We start from the raw sequence: 15,694 nt of genomic DNA on the forward strand, positions 1-15,694 counted from the left end.
TGCATTTTTCAGTCCAAATAGCATGTACAGAAACTCAAAAAGGCTAAACGGGGTTATCATAGCCATTTTGGGAATGTTCTTCGAAACCCACAGGCATCTGATGGTAGCTCCTAACTAGATCAACTTTGGAAAAAATAATCTTTCTGGCTAAACATGCTGAAAATTCTTGAATGTGTGGGACCGGGTAACAATCAGGGCTGGTGGTCTTGTTAAGGTGTTGGTAATCACCCCATGGGTGGCAAACACCATTGGAAGAATGAAGCACAGGGGCTATTTGACCGGCCTACAATTCCAAGTATTTCCACATTGGCAAACTCAGCCTACGGAGTTGCCAGCTTTTCTGGGTCCAGTCTACAAGCATGGGCATGGACGGTGGGCTAGTTGAGGGAATATGGTGCTCAATGCCATGTTTTGCAACTGTAGTGGAGAATGTGGGCTTGGCAAGGTCTGAGAATTTGCCCGGCAGTCGAATAAACTCACATGCGGTAATGCATGCGCTTGACAGAGTCATTGCGGGGAACTTTCTGTGGGGCACAGAGTAACGACCTAAAGTCCTTGACATACACAAGCAGGCAGTCCTTAAGGTCCACTATTACAGTCCTTGGGCATACAGAAAATATGCACCGAGCAGAGGTCTAGCCTCTTTAGCCAGGAAGACATCCTATATGTAATATCGCCCACTGAAGCAGAGCATCACCCATTGTGTTCCATAAGCCTGGATCCTGCTGCTGTTGGCAGCCTCCTGTGTGGTTTCATCGCTCATTGCCTTTTCATCAATGGGTGATGCTGGCAGCACACTCACTTGAGTACCGATGTCACATGGGAAACGTCACCCTGTAAGGATGTCTGTACTGAACAGTAGATGACACTGGCAGCTGGAACCCACGGTGTTTGCAGACCTCTGATGTCCAAATGCACTGGCACTGCTAAAGCTGCAAAGCAGTTGGCACTTTCTCGCATTTGTACCAAAGCAAGCGTAGTAAAACACAAACCTGGCATTGTCTGTTTCGCAGCCAGGGGTGTCCTTATGTTGGGGGCCTTGCTGACTGGGCTAATTGAGGAAGGGGAAGGAGAAAGAGGAGGAATTAAGTATCACTGCCCTGATGAGTGTAGACTATCAGCCATTTTCTTCCCATCCTGTTACTTGTAAAAACACCGTCCCCTTCTCTGAATTCCTCCATCTCTGCCACAACTGCTCTCAGGATGAGGCTTTTCATTCCAGAACTAAGGAAATGTCCTCTTTCTTCAAAGAAAGGGGCTTCCCTTCCCCCACCATCAACGCTGCCCTCAACTAATATCTTCCATTTTGTGCACGTCTGCCCTCATCCCACCCCACCAGGATAGAGTTTCCCTTGTCCTCACCTAGCACCCCACTAGCCTCTGCATACAGCACATAATTCTCCATAGCTTCTGCCATCTCCAGTGGGATCCCACCACCACACATATCTTTCCTTCCTCTCACTTTCTGCTTCCCTACACGACTCCCTTGTCCATTCGTCCCTCCCTACTGATCTCCCTCCTGGCACTTATGCTTGCAAGTGGAACAAGTGCTACACCTCGCCCCTCACTACCATTCAGGGCCAAAACAGTCCTTCCCAGTGAGGTGACACTTCACTTATGAGTCTGTTGGGGTCATCTACTGTATCCAGTGCTCCCAATGTGGCCTCCTGCATATCGGTGAGACCCGACGCAGATTGGGAGACCACTTTGCCAAGCACCTACTTGCCATCTGCCAGAAAAGCGCCCATCCATTTTAATTCCATTTCCCATTCCCATTCTGACATGTCCATCCATGACCTCCTCCACTTTCGCATTGAGACCACACTCAGGTTGGAGAAGCAACACCCTATATTCCATCTGAGTAGCTTCCAACCTGATGGCATGAACATAGATTTCTTGACTTCTGGCAATGCCCCCCCTCCCTTCACCATTCCCCATTCCCCTTTCCCTCTCTCACCTTATCGGCTTACCTGCGCTTCACCTACCTCTGGGGCTCCTCCTCCACTTTTTTTCCTTCCATGGTTCTTCTGTCCTCTCCTATCAGATTCCCCTTTCTCCAGTCTTGTATCTCTTTCGCCGATCAACTTTCAAGCTGTTTCCTTCACTCTTCCTTCCCTTCCTGGTTCCACCTACCACCTTGTGGTTCTTCCTTCCCTCCCCCCACTTTCTTACCCTGACCCCTCATCTTTTATTTCAGTCCTGATGGTGGGTCTCAGCCTGAAACTTCAACTGTACTCTTTTCCAGAGGCGCTTCCTAGCCTGTTGAGTTCTTCTGGCATTCTGCTTGGATTTCCAGCATCTGCAGATTTTCTCTTATAAACTCCCTATCGTGGGTGCATTAGCAAGCGCTATGCAAACTTCATCAGGCATTTGTTGCATGGAGAATTCTTTAAAAACAGAAAAAGGATGGTGATTTCCCTGGAGAGACAACACATGGTCCATTATCTCCAAAGGCCTAGCATTGCCGAAACCGAGTAAGGAGAGCATCTGTTTGTCGCGCCCTGACTCCAATTGTCCAAAAGTCTGTAAAAGGCAAGTTTCAGTCATCAGTATTTATCATGTTTAGGCAGGTGTTCAAGCAGACTCTCTACTCTCTCCATTGTGGAATTGCTGGGTGACACCACCACATAGTAGAATTTGGTGTTATTGGCAGTGATTTCTCGCAGGGAGAACTGGGCCTCTGCTTGTACAAACCAAGTGATGGCATTTTGACCCCAAAACTCTGGCAGCTTCAATCGACCCTGTTGGTTGATATGTTCAATAATTCTGGAATCATCCTAGAGCATAAGGGTCACCAATGTAGGTTTTCCCAAATAAAAATGAAGTGAGTTGTCTTATGTTTAATGAAACCTGTAACACATTTTATTGAATTCCAAAACCCACACACCAAAGCATACTAAAACTCTTCACATAATAATGTTATCATGTCAGACCAGTCGCTTAGAGCGAAACCCCAACTCAATGTCGGTGGTTGTGAATTATGTACATTTCTCCCAATTACGTTACCCTACAGTATCATCAATGATGTCTGACACCCTGGCCATTTCCTCTTCTGTCTTCTACTTTCTGGAGGAAGACACAGGACTTGAAAGTCCAGACATCCAGACTTAAAAGCAGTTTCTTCCCCAATGCTATCAAGCTTCTGAATCAATTACCCCTTTTACACTTCATTCTCAGTGGTGTTGCTATATGCTTGTACTCTTTACCTCCCTCAGTTATTATTACTTTAGCATTTCTTTTTGTATTACTTCAGATTTTAAACAGCGGGACGGTCATAGCATTTTTGAAGTCTTTAAGCAAAAATGCTTAAAGCTTCTTTTCCCAGTTGCTCATAAGAATACTGTGGAAGGTTTTGATTGCAACTGAACCTGCTGACTTGAAAATCTCAGCGGGGATTCCATCCTGCCCATGGAATTTTCCAGAGCTTGTCTGAGCAATGGCTTTCTTGACTTCATTTAATGTAGGAGAAAGTTCGAGAGTGCCAATAAAAGTTTTCTGCCAGATCTGGTCAAATGAAACGTAATCTACAGCAGAGGGTCTGCCAAGGAAGTCGCTGAAGTGCTCCCTCCATCTGGGGTTGGTGCTGTTCTTCCCCCTGAGCAAAGTTGTACTGTCTGATGACAGGAGAGGAGAAGGGAAGCAAAGCTGACTGTGGTGACTACCGAGGCATCTCCTGCTTGACCATTGCTGGGAAGGTTCTGGCCCGTAGAATTTTCAACAGTCCGATCACCAGCATATCAGAGGGAATCTCCCTGAGACACAATGTGGTTTTCACTTGAGTCGCAGCACTATTGACAAGGTCTTCGCTGTTTGTCAGGTTCAGGAAAAGTGCGTAAGACAACATTTGAACTTATATGCTGTTTTCATAGATCTAACCAAAGCATTTGACATGGTCAGCAGAGAAGCTATCTGCAGGGTATTGTCAAGCTGGGATGCCCCCACAAATTTGTCAACTTCATTCAGCTCTTTCACGACAATGTGATTGGCCCTGTCCTGTCAAACAGAGAAGCTTCAGACCGATTCAGCATTTCAAATGGTGTGAAACAAGGGTTTGTGTTGGCCCTTTCCTTTTAACTTATTCTTCACCTGCGTGTTGAACCATGCTGTCAGAGATCTTGAACTACCTAACTTATTACACAATTAAAGTGTTTGCTTACTTTAACCATTCCTCACAAGCTTTTAAAAAATTTGATTTTTAGCACAAAAGATGAATTCTCAACTGAGAATTGCTTTCTAACACTTTGGAAATGTTGGGATTTCAGTCTTTAACGTCTAAATTACTGTAGCATCTTCAGACCTACTGAGTGCTTTCAGTATTTTCATTACTTTTAATTTCTTATTTCTAGATTTTTAATTTTCAAGTTTTGTACTCCTGCCCAGCCATAGCCCAAAGTCTACTGATGATGAAAAGAAATGTTACAAAAAATGGAGGTAGCACATCATTTGGAAGCAGTCACAGATATATTAGTTGGGAAAAATAGACACAAATCACTGTTATTGCTGTTGGAATCTTTATCACAGAAAAACCTGCTTCAGAAGAAATGCTTGTCATCAAAGCTGAGAAGATTGTGTGTAAAGGAAGGGTGAACTTCTATGTGGGAAATCCACCCTTTCCAGAAGGTGAATTTCCCACATGGAAGCATATGCAATTTCTGAAGATCCACCTACAACTCCAGCACTGGATTACTGTGGAATCCTTCGGAATCCATAAAGAATCATCTTAAAAAGTTTGCTGCTACTGCTGCTATCTCATAAATTAAAGAGAATATCAGTATGCCCAGTATGAATTCAACATATCACACCAGACAAATCCAGCTGTGGTGCTTGGAAGAGAATTTAATACACCAGATGGTGCTTGGCTATCACCTTCTATAACTGAAGCCCTTTGTGTTCCAGTCTCTTTGAGGTAAAGGCTAAAATGCCATTTGTCATTTTGATTAGTTTATATTGATCTCTATTTTTGGATAGCTAAATATCTTTGTTCTCCCACAATTTCTAGTGCTTTTTTTTACATTAGAAAATATTCTGCATCAGCTTGCTTAAATCTAGATCTTACACTTTCTGTTACTGCATTCCCTATGTTACAATTCAAACCACAAATGTGATTTTTCTATGACATCTTTTAAAATTCTGCTCTCCCCTGTCCTACCCACTTTGCTCAAAAAGCTCATTCTGTACATATTTGATATAATGAAATACAACATATGTCTAGTCATTTGTCTGCCTATTTCTAACTCATAAAGCAGCAGATTGTTTTCATTTCTAGCAGTCAATTTGCATATTTTACTGCCATACTGTATGCTTTAATTTAGACCTTCAGCTGTGAAAACTAAAGTATGACATGCCAAAACTTCTCAAATTACACAGCAAAGCAAGCCAAATATAAAGAGTTAACTAAAGAGTCAGGTGGCTTTATCATGAACTTTTCAGTGTCTGAATTTATTTAAAATATGTCAAATGATACGTAAAAATCAAGTTGGCAGAGTGGAGGTACATCTCTACCAAACTCTTTCCCTCTGCTAGCCTGCAGGTTACCCTCGGGGAAGGTGTAGCAGCTGCTTAGCCCCCTGATCAGGGTCAGGTGAAGCCATGGAAGCAGGTGGTGGATAGTAATACTAACAGCATGCCACTAGCCCTGGTTACGTGGCCACTGATGCCAGGCAGACAATCTCTGAAGCATGGCCGGGTCACCCATCTTGCAAAGACTCTGCCCAGAAGAAGGCAATGGAAAACCACTTCTGCAAAATTTGCCAAGAACAATTATGGTCATGTATGGAGAAAAGAATAAGAAGAATAGCGGGAAAGCTTCAGAACTTCTCAGATTAAAGACAGAAGACCATGATCGCACGCGTCATACAACATGGCACATAATGATAATGATGATTGATAATGAAGATTCCTTCAAGACTTTGGACCTCTGAAATGGTTTGATCACTGAACTGTCAAAAATAAACGTGTAATTTATCATTGTCTCTTCATATTAAAAAGAATTAAATACTCTGAGCTCAGTTTCGAATACGTTGTGATATCAAAACCCTGCATTAATTTTCCAAGTTGATTGTTTAGCATAAAGACTAACTTATGTCAGACATCATAGTTTGTCTCTCGTGTGCATGGTGCCATTGTGCAATATTTGCATTCTTTATTTCTAATTCTGGCATGTAATCTTAATTTTTATCTCAGTTGAATATGTTGCTGGCTTTGTTGGGCCTGTTGTCTGCTCCCGTCATGGCCCAGGCTGACATGCAAGATCTTGCTCCTCTGGACAGTTCTTTACGAGGATGAAGGTGTCTTTCAAACACCAGAAAACCTGCAGATGCTGCAAATCCAAAGGAATACACATAAGATGCTGGAGGTACTCAGCAGGTCAGGCAACATCAATGGAAAAGTGTAAACAGCCTATGTTTCAGACCAAGACCCTCCATCACGGTATTGAACGTCTTTGTTTACCATGTAGTCACATTTTTTTTATTTGTTATCACAAACTGGCGAAAAGATCAAACACCAGTAAACTCAGATCCAGTGTCCAAAGCAGGTATAATGACCATGATGCTCATTCTGATTTAATTGTGCTGTAAAGGTCTACTGCAAGTTGCAGAGTATGTTTTTAAATCATTGGCTAGAACAAATACAGAGATAGCACATACTGATACAATATTGGATCCCAACTACCACTTCATTCCCATCATGGTACTTCGGGGAGAATTTGCGTGATGGATGCGACAGAATGAATTGCATAGGCATCGTATATTTTAGAGCAGGACACTTTAAAATATGACAAGTGAAACAATGGAGGACGACATGGAGGAAATTGCAGACTGTTTAAGCTGTTCAGTCCGTTTCAGAGAAGAGACAGCCATCCCGTCACATCGCAGATCCATTTCCAGCCCTCTCTTCCCAAATTCCCGGGACCAGAGACGGGACGCTTGCATGATTGACATGAGAGCGCAGTGAATCGAATTGTGGATTGCTCCGGAGTGACACAGCTGGTGAAGCCAATTATCGGGGAGGCTGCCGGGAGAGTAGGCGGGACGTGCTGAATTTCGGCCCCCTTTCCTCCCTCCTTCGCCTCAGTCATCAGGATAGGCTGAATTGCAGGTGGTGACGGATGCGATCGGAGGAGCGGCGCTGCCGCTTCTCCCTTGCTCTTCCCTCCCCCCCATGGAGCAGCTCAGATCCGTATTCATCTGGTCCCCCTCCTCTGCAGCAGCCGGCTTCTCGTCCTCATCGACAGCTGTGGGGAAGGAGGAGGTTGAGGGTAGGGATAGGGCGGTGCGGGAAGCCTGGCAACAGCAGGAGGTGGAAGAAGAAGAGGAGGAGGAGGAGGAGGAGGAGGAGGAACAGCAGCAGCAGCAACCTACTGCTAACCTTTACTGGACGGCCGTCTTCGACTATGAGGCGAGCGCCGAAGACGAACTCAGCCTGCGCAAGGGGGATGTGGTGGAGGTGCTCTCCAAGGTAGGTTGGCTTTTGCGCAACCGGCTTCAGCCTGGTTGCGAATGCATCTCAGTGGATGGGAGCAAACACTGGTGTTCCTAATTCAGCTCAAACACATCAAAACATATCGAACGGAATGCAGAAAGAACAAATCCCAGTATGACTGAAAATATTCTAGTTATTACAAACATTGTCACTTTAAATAATGGTTGACCATTTCAAATAGTGGGGGGCATCGGAGCATTTGCAGAAGCAACATTCCCGTCTTCCTGCATCCCATCACTTCATCTCAAATCTTTGATTCTAGTGATGTTTATTTGTTGTATTTATGTTAGAGAGAGCCAGCCCTAATGTAAACGGTTTATCTGTCAGTCAGTTCCGATGAACCTCAAGCATTTCTCCAGTCAAGTAGCGGACGCGATAATGTTTTTTCCACAGTCCATCGTAAGAATATGTGACAAAGTTGAAGCTCAAAGGAACAATCTAGCGAGGAGATGACCGAGTGACGGGAGACAGGGAATAGGCAGGTGGTCAAATTGTTGGGCTCCCAAAATGAGATTCCATTAGGCTGCAACTATTTATCGTGTTTATAAATGCTTCTGGCGACCTTTGTTGTGGGATTACTCCAGCCTTTCAAATATTGTCTTTTCCGCATATTCAGCAAAGCCCACTGCCTCTGCTGATCCCGTTCTCAATCTGCCACAAAGAGTCACTGCTACTTCGCTATCAGGCCTTACTGTACAATCAATTAGATGCGGGGTTGGAGGGAGGGGGTTAGTGTGGGGTGGAGGTTCATAGTTGCCACCATTCAACAGCAACTTTCTTATAGAAGCAGATTCCAGTGCTGCAGTCAACTGCACAGTAGAACACAAGGAAAGGTATTTCCTGGTCAAAAGTGGCAAATGATAACAACCAATATGACATTAGCATCTTTGAGAGAAGAGGGAGACAAAAATAGGGGGTGACACAAAAATAGGTAGTGTAAAATGAGTATTGATGGAAGCACTAAATTAGAAAGATGTTAATTAACTTAATTCATATATTAAACCTGCAAATTTATTTCAATTAGAGCGATATGAGGCCGTTCGCTTTGGGTATAAATAGAAGTTCAAAGACAGATGGCAGGTGGTGGTTCTTTGAAACAAATTAATTGAATGTGACATAGGCAGATAGTGGATTGCTGGCCTTTTATGTAGAGGTTTGGAGTAAGAGGGGTTAAAGTAATGCTACAGCTATAGAATGTTCTGATCAGACCACATCAGGAATAATGTAAGGAATTCTGGATGCTGTATCTTGGGAAGGATACATTGGGCTTGCAGGAGCACAGCATTGATTTGTGGCTGTTGTCTGGATTTCAGGAAGTGTGAGGAGATTCCGGAAATTAGGGTTGTTATTTCTGGAATTTGGAAGATTAAGTGATGATTGATTTAAAATTTGTGTTTAAAATGGCATTGCAATTTGCCAACCCCTTGCAGTGCTTATGCAGCTATTCAGTAATGTTCCTGGTTGATTTTTTTTTTATCTTGGCGCTACTGACTTTGCTGAGCAGTCTCAAATAGATCATTCATTTTCCTTCTCGAACAGCCTATCGACATGGATAAAACAATCCATACTATCCTCAACTCGGGCTACTGTTATCCAATGAAATGGAACTGACCCCCTTTGGCGCCAATCCATCTGTCAATCTATGGGGTTAATATTTCTAGTGAATGGATCTCTTCCATATCCCATACTGATAAATTCATGAGGCTCTAAGGTTCTGTTCTTGGCTCTCTCCTCCTTCTCATCAACCTACTTTATCTAGGCAACATCATCAGAAAATATTCCATACTCCACAGACTCATAATATCATTTCCACATCATCATGATCTTTTCCAGCCTCCCCAGGGCATTAGAGGTTTTATGCCCGTTCAGTTTTGTGTGGGAAGAAGTCTAATTCCCAGTAATAATTGAGAAAACTAGAGCAATTGGTAACGGTATATTGTGTATATAATATTTCAGTAATATTGTGAATATATTATTTGATTAAGCATTGTTTGTTTAAGTAATTCATTTATGGGTTATATGTAAATGTACATGAATCGCATACGTCATTATGCCACCACATCATATGTGTGCGCCTCGCTAAAGTAAAATGAAGTACACGTATTTATCCCACCGCTCCCCATATTTTTCTTTTGATTAGTTTTGGAATTACAAAATATAACAGTGGTGACAAAGAAGTTTTAAGTGAACCCGAGACGACTGCCTACCTGTTGTTGTGCAGTGAGATGTTTAAGTTTAAAAAAAAATCACGTGTTTCTTCAGAAGAGGGACAGAGATGGTCAAGTTAAAATAAAAAGGCAGAAAATGGTTAAAATTCATGGGTTCATGAATTTTATAATAATTATTAACAATTATTATTAATATTAACTTAAGGCAGAAATAGCTGGCTACATTAGTAAGATAGATGTGTTCAATTATACAGCAGATAACTGACAGATGTATACTGAGTGAATTGAGCAGTGTTTTAAAGCAAATGAAATAGCCAGTGTAAAGCGAGTGCCATTGTTGCTGAGTGCATTGCTTGGAAATCTTATAGTTTGCTAAGAAGTTTGACTGCTGTAACCAAACTAGCTGAAATGAGATCTGCTGATACCATGAAAGTAATGCAGGAACATTTAGAACCAAAACCATTGTTGATTGCAGAATGCTTTAGATTTCATATGCAGAATCAAAAGGAAGGGGAATCCATTTCAGCTTACATGGCTGAATTGAAGAGATTATCTGAGCATTGTCAGTTTGGTGATGGGTTTAATGATGCACTGAGAGATCATTTAGTTTGTAGAATCTTACAAAAATGCATTAAAATCGCACCTAACTGAAGTACAACTCACATTTAAAAGAACAGTTGGAATTGCTGCAGAGGGAAGAGATAAAGATAAACATCCATTTTGCAGTTTCAAAAAGAGCATGAATCTACATGCTGTTGGTGAAAAATTGGATTATGATGAGAGTGATGCAAGACTTGGTAGCCTTAAGATTTACAACGTGGAAACTAACCAGATGCAAGCAATATGGCTTACACCAGAAGCGAACAGCAAATTAATTAAAATGCAATTGGACACTGGTTTGGCTGTCTCAGTCATTCCACAAAATGAGTTTGAGTGGCATTTCAAAGGTACTGAACTAAAGCCTGCAGATATCCACCCAAGAACCTATACTGGAGAAAAGATAAGTCCTGTGGGAATGACATTCATAACAGTGAAATACAAACACCAACAAGTCACATTGAGATTGTATGTGGTAAAAACAGGAGGGCCAGCATTGTGGGGACATGAGTGGCTGAGATAACTACAACCACAACTTGATTGGAGGTCCATGCTATATCCTCTGCAATAAAGGCAGCTGAAAGTGATTTAATCAAGATACTGGATGATGCTACATCAGTGTTCAGGGATGGCATTTGAAAACTCAAACATATCAAGGGAAAATAGTGGTAAATGAAAATGCCACACCTAGATTTACAACAGTCGTCCATTTCCTTATATCAACCATGATAAAGTAGCTAGTGAGCTAGATCACATGGAGGCTGAAGGAATTCTTTCCAAGATTGAGTGGAGCCAATGGGAAATACCAGTGGTCAGTGTAGCCAAGAAGAATGGGTCTGTCAGGATCTGTGGTGATTTTAAGGTCACCATCAACCCAGTACTGAAAATAGATCAGTGTCCTCTGCCCAGGATAGAGGATATCTTTGCACACCTTTCTGGAGTGGACTTAGCTGAGTCCTATCTACAAGTGTGCTGAGGAAATTCAAGCATGGTGAATGCCCCAAGATCAAAGGGCGTATCACAGTTGTGGTCCTTTTAAGGATTTGGCTATTACTATGACAGGCACCTGCCAAATTAGCTACTGTGCTGCAGCCCTTGAACTTATTACTACAGTTCGAGAACAAATGACAATGGACAAAGCAGTGTGAAGTGGCTTTCCTAAAGGCATTAGAAATCATGACAGCAGATACTGTACTCACACGTTATGATCCACATCATCCATTGAAACTAGCCTCATGGTATAGGTGCAGTCATGTCAGATGTTATGATTGACGGAAGTAAACACCCCATAGCCTTTGCATCACATTTACTTACCGCTGTAGAGAAAAATTACACACAGATTTACAGAGAGCCCTTGAATCTGGTCTGGGGTGAAAACGTTTCAACCAGTATTTTGTATGGGAGAGAGTTTACCCTTATTACTGATCATCAACCACTAGTATCTATTTTTAATCCACAGAAGGGTGCTCCACTTATAATAACAGCATGAATGAAGAGAAGAGCTTTGTTTCTTGGAGGACATAATTGCAAGATTAAATTCAAGTGGATGACTAATAATGGAAATGCTGATAGATTGTCCTGTTTACCCTTGGGATTGGAAATACCTGACAGATTTTACAAAAGAGGACACTCCTCTAGACGTATTCTCCCTAATGCAAATTAAAAGTCTCCCTATTACAGCAGGGATGATCCCAAAGGAAAGCAGTAAAAACTACACACTGTCTGAGGTCTACGTAGCAACCCAAAATGGCTTGAATGTGCAGCAGAAGTTTCCCCCATTTTTACCAGTGCTGGGATGTACTTGCCCTTCATGGAGGCTGACTTTTGTGGGGATTGAGAGCTGCTGTACTATCCAAGCTGAGAGTACAGTGTTGGAGAAGCTACACGACGGTCACCTAGGCATGGTCAAAATGAAAGCGTTGGCTCAAAGATGGCCTCAGATGCCAACTGTTTGGGATGCCAGCGTGTCCAGAGGAAAGTTGGCCAGAGCTGTCAGAGCCACTCCCTGCAGAGCCGGAGTCATCTCCTGTAGCCTCCATGGAGGGGTTCCCAGGACAGGAGATTGTTTCACAGCCACAAGTCTCACCAAGTAGAGTGACGACCCCCAACCCCGCCCCCGGGCAGGAAAGACATTATCATACAAGAGTAGGAAATCCTCCACAGCGATTAAATCTTGAGGCTTGAAAGGGACATTAAAAATTTACTAGGCTGTAGATGTCTATATAGTAGTTGCATTATATAGTATATTGTGCATGTAGTTGAGATGTATTCTATATTGAGTTGAAGTTTATAGCTATGCAGAGAGAAGTGTGTGTATTTAATATCACAGTAATATTTGAGCAATAATATAAATATATTGTTTGATTAAGCATTCTATGTTATTGAAGTAATTATGGGTTATATGTAAGAGTACATGAGTGGCATAGGTCATTAAGCCATCACGTCATATGTTCATGTCTCGCTAAAGTAAAAATTAAGTACACACATTTATCCCCAGGCTCTGTGTGTTTTTCTTTCAATTTGTTTTGGAGTTACAAAATGCAACATGGCTAAATTCAGAATGTCTACATTTAAGCCATGAAATTCATCCCATGCCCAAGTACTGTCTGAGACTGAACCAAAAGTTCACAGAAGTAATGTACTATTTGATCTTTATGTCTCCATGTCAGGTTGATCGTCAAGATGACATACTTCGGTGATAGTTTTTGTATATACTTTTGCCTCAATCCATCTGTGACTGAAAATGTTCTTATTGCCCCTAGACCTCACAATTCCAGAACTTCGGATTCTTTCCCATCATCTATTCGCAGTAAATTTTAACTCATCCGAAATGTTACTGCTCAATGCCTAACTTTCAGTAGATCCTTTACTTCAAAGCTCCCTAGGCCCAGTTTATGATCACCAATATTGCATTTACATTTTTCTGTGATTATGTTTCCTCCCTGTCAATGTAACATCTGCCCCTAAAATGCTTTTTGATGAAGTAGTAGAGAGTTGGTGAGGGTAGTGCGTCTGATATTGGGTACATGGATTTCAGACGAGTTTTGATTTAGGCGTTGATGGAATGGGCAGACTCACAGACTATGAAATTTAATGTTGAGTAGTGAGAGGTGATACATTTTCGAAGGATGAGGAAAGGGGTATTTATAAAGCAATTCCACATTGAATATGTAATGGTAACAATTTAGGAAACTACCACGTGCACACATTTTTAATCTTGTTGGGACAAGAAACTAAGATTGTTATGTAAAATAAATATTGTTATAGAATTGATGGTGCTCCAAATGGTGGTATAGGTTAAAGTTCAAAGTGGATTTATTATCAGAGTCCATATATGTCACCATATACAACCCTGAGATTCACGTTCTTGTTGGTATTCATGGTAAATACAAAGAAACTCAATAGAATCAATGAATAACCACATACAATGAAGATGGCTAAACAACCAATATGTTAGTTAAGGCCTCTGTTAGTCTTGCGAGACCATGGATCTGTGCCTGGAAAGTCTTCACTCTCCAGGGCGCAGGCCTGGGCAAGGTTGTATGGAAGACCAGCAGTTGCCCATGCTGCAAGTCTCCCCTCTTCACGACACCAATGTTGTCCAAGGGAAGGGCATTAGGACCCATCCAGCTTGGCGCCAGCGTCATCGCAGAGCAATGTGTGATTAAGTGCCTTGCTCAAGGACACAACACATTCCCTTGGCTCGGGCTCGAACTTCAGGTCGCTAGTCCAATGCCTTAACCACTTGGCCACGTGCCCACACAACCAATATGTAAAATACAACAAAATACATAAATGCAAAAAGAGAGAAACAAACAAAATAATAATAATAAATAAATAGTGAGACCATGAACTTAGAGTCTTTGAAAGTGAATCCATAAGTTGGGGAATATGTTCGGTGCTGGGGTGAGTGGAGTGAGCATTGATTTATAGTTGAGCATTATGTAGTTCTGGAAGGACGTGAATGCTTTGGAGGAGGGAGCCACTGGAATTTGCTCTCAAATCCCATGACTTGCTCCTAAAATTTTAGAAAGGCAAGCTTTTTAAAATTTCTAAGTATCATACATAGTGATTACTTCCACAATATTTTTGCAGAATTTACTTAAATAAAGGCCACTCCATAATTTGTACTTTATTATACAATTTTCTTAAAACAATGCATGCCTCTACAAGCAAGCACATAAATTTTCCTTCATCATATATTACACTAATCATAGAAGCGTAGAATAGCTTTTGACACATTGAAACTGCGTTTGCTCTAAATGGAGAAACCCAGTTGGATCCACTTCCCTACTCTTCCCCCATAACCCTACAATTTCTTTATTCAAATATGTAATGCATAGTGGCACAATAGCTGGTGTGCTTCACAACTATGCTGACTCATCTTGATCTAGCCCTAGAGCTATCTGTGGAGTTTGCATGTTCTCACTTGGGCTTCCTCTTACATTCCAAAGATGATCTATTCAGTAAGTTAATTAGCTAGTTTAAGATCCCACTGATACAGATGAGTGGCAGGAGAATCAATGGAGAAGTGGATATTGACGTACATCCAAGAATGAACAGGTTACAGGAAAGTGGGACTGAAAAGAATACTCTGGAAGATAGCCACATATCCAGCGGGCCAAATTGTCCCCTCCTGTGTCATAAAAAATATTTTTGGTAAACTGAAATTGAATATGCAACCATTATATCTCAAGACAAGGTATTCCAATTTATAACAATGCTTGATTATTACATTTGCCTTGTTGGTTGTTTTCTACTCTGAGAGTGCCTATAATTTTTCATCTTAATGAAAAGAAGTGTCATTCTTGGGAAGTCAGAAAATAGCTGAGATTGGAGGATGTGTTGTAATGGTGGGAAAATAAAAGATATAAAGTTTTTTAAAGGTTGTGAGTACTAAAACTTCCAATAATGGCACATAAGGAGAATATCAGTTTTCCAGGATATTGGGTTCTGGGTGTTCAAAAACATCTAACTGAGGAAGCAGGATGGTTATAAATAATTGTGCTTATTGGTGCAAAAAAACAAGGACATCATTTGTGACATTGCAAGGTAGATAGGCCATGGAAAGTACAAGTATCTAATATCTTCCTTCAAGAGGTGTTTATTTTTTAAATGTATTAAACTGTTATCAGCTAATTGGTATCAGCAGAGTAGTTCAGCATCCAATTAACAGTAACACCAGAATGTGGATATGCATTAACTCCAATGCATGGCTGAAAATTTAACTTGAGCTGAGAGGGTGTTGTTTAATGGAAGATTTATATATACAGTATTTATATATGTATGTGTGTGTGTGTATGTATATATATATATATGTGTGTGTGTGTGTGTATGTATATATATATATATATACACACACACATATATTTGTTTTCTCTTTATGCTGTCTAGAAAATATAGTTTATCAAGCAATTAGTTGTGGAAAACAGTTAAAATGCTGGGTT

General features: G+C 41.4%; 1 protein-coding gene across 1 annotated transcript in view; it reads left to right on the forward strand.

Annotated features, from left to right (window-relative positions):
- Positions 1 to 15,694, forward strand: part of map3k9 (mitogen-activated protein kinase kinase kinase 9) — a 184,929-nt gene that overhangs the window by 14,991 nt on the left and 154,244 nt on the right. The window contains 2 exon segments of the mRNA XM_072251022.1: positions 7,294 to 7,361; positions 7,363 to 7,458. Of these exon segments, the coding sequence (XP_072107123.1) occupies positions 7,294 to 7,361; positions 7,363 to 7,458 (164 nt within the window).

Source organism: Mobula birostris, chromosome 1 (assembly GCF_030028105.1).
Source record: "Mobula birostris isolate sMobBir1 chromosome 1, sMobBir1.hap1, whole genome shotgun sequence".
In the NCBI taxonomy this organism is placed as follows: domain Eukaryota; kingdom Metazoa; phylum Chordata; class Chondrichthyes; order Myliobatiformes; family Myliobatidae; genus Mobula; species Mobula birostris.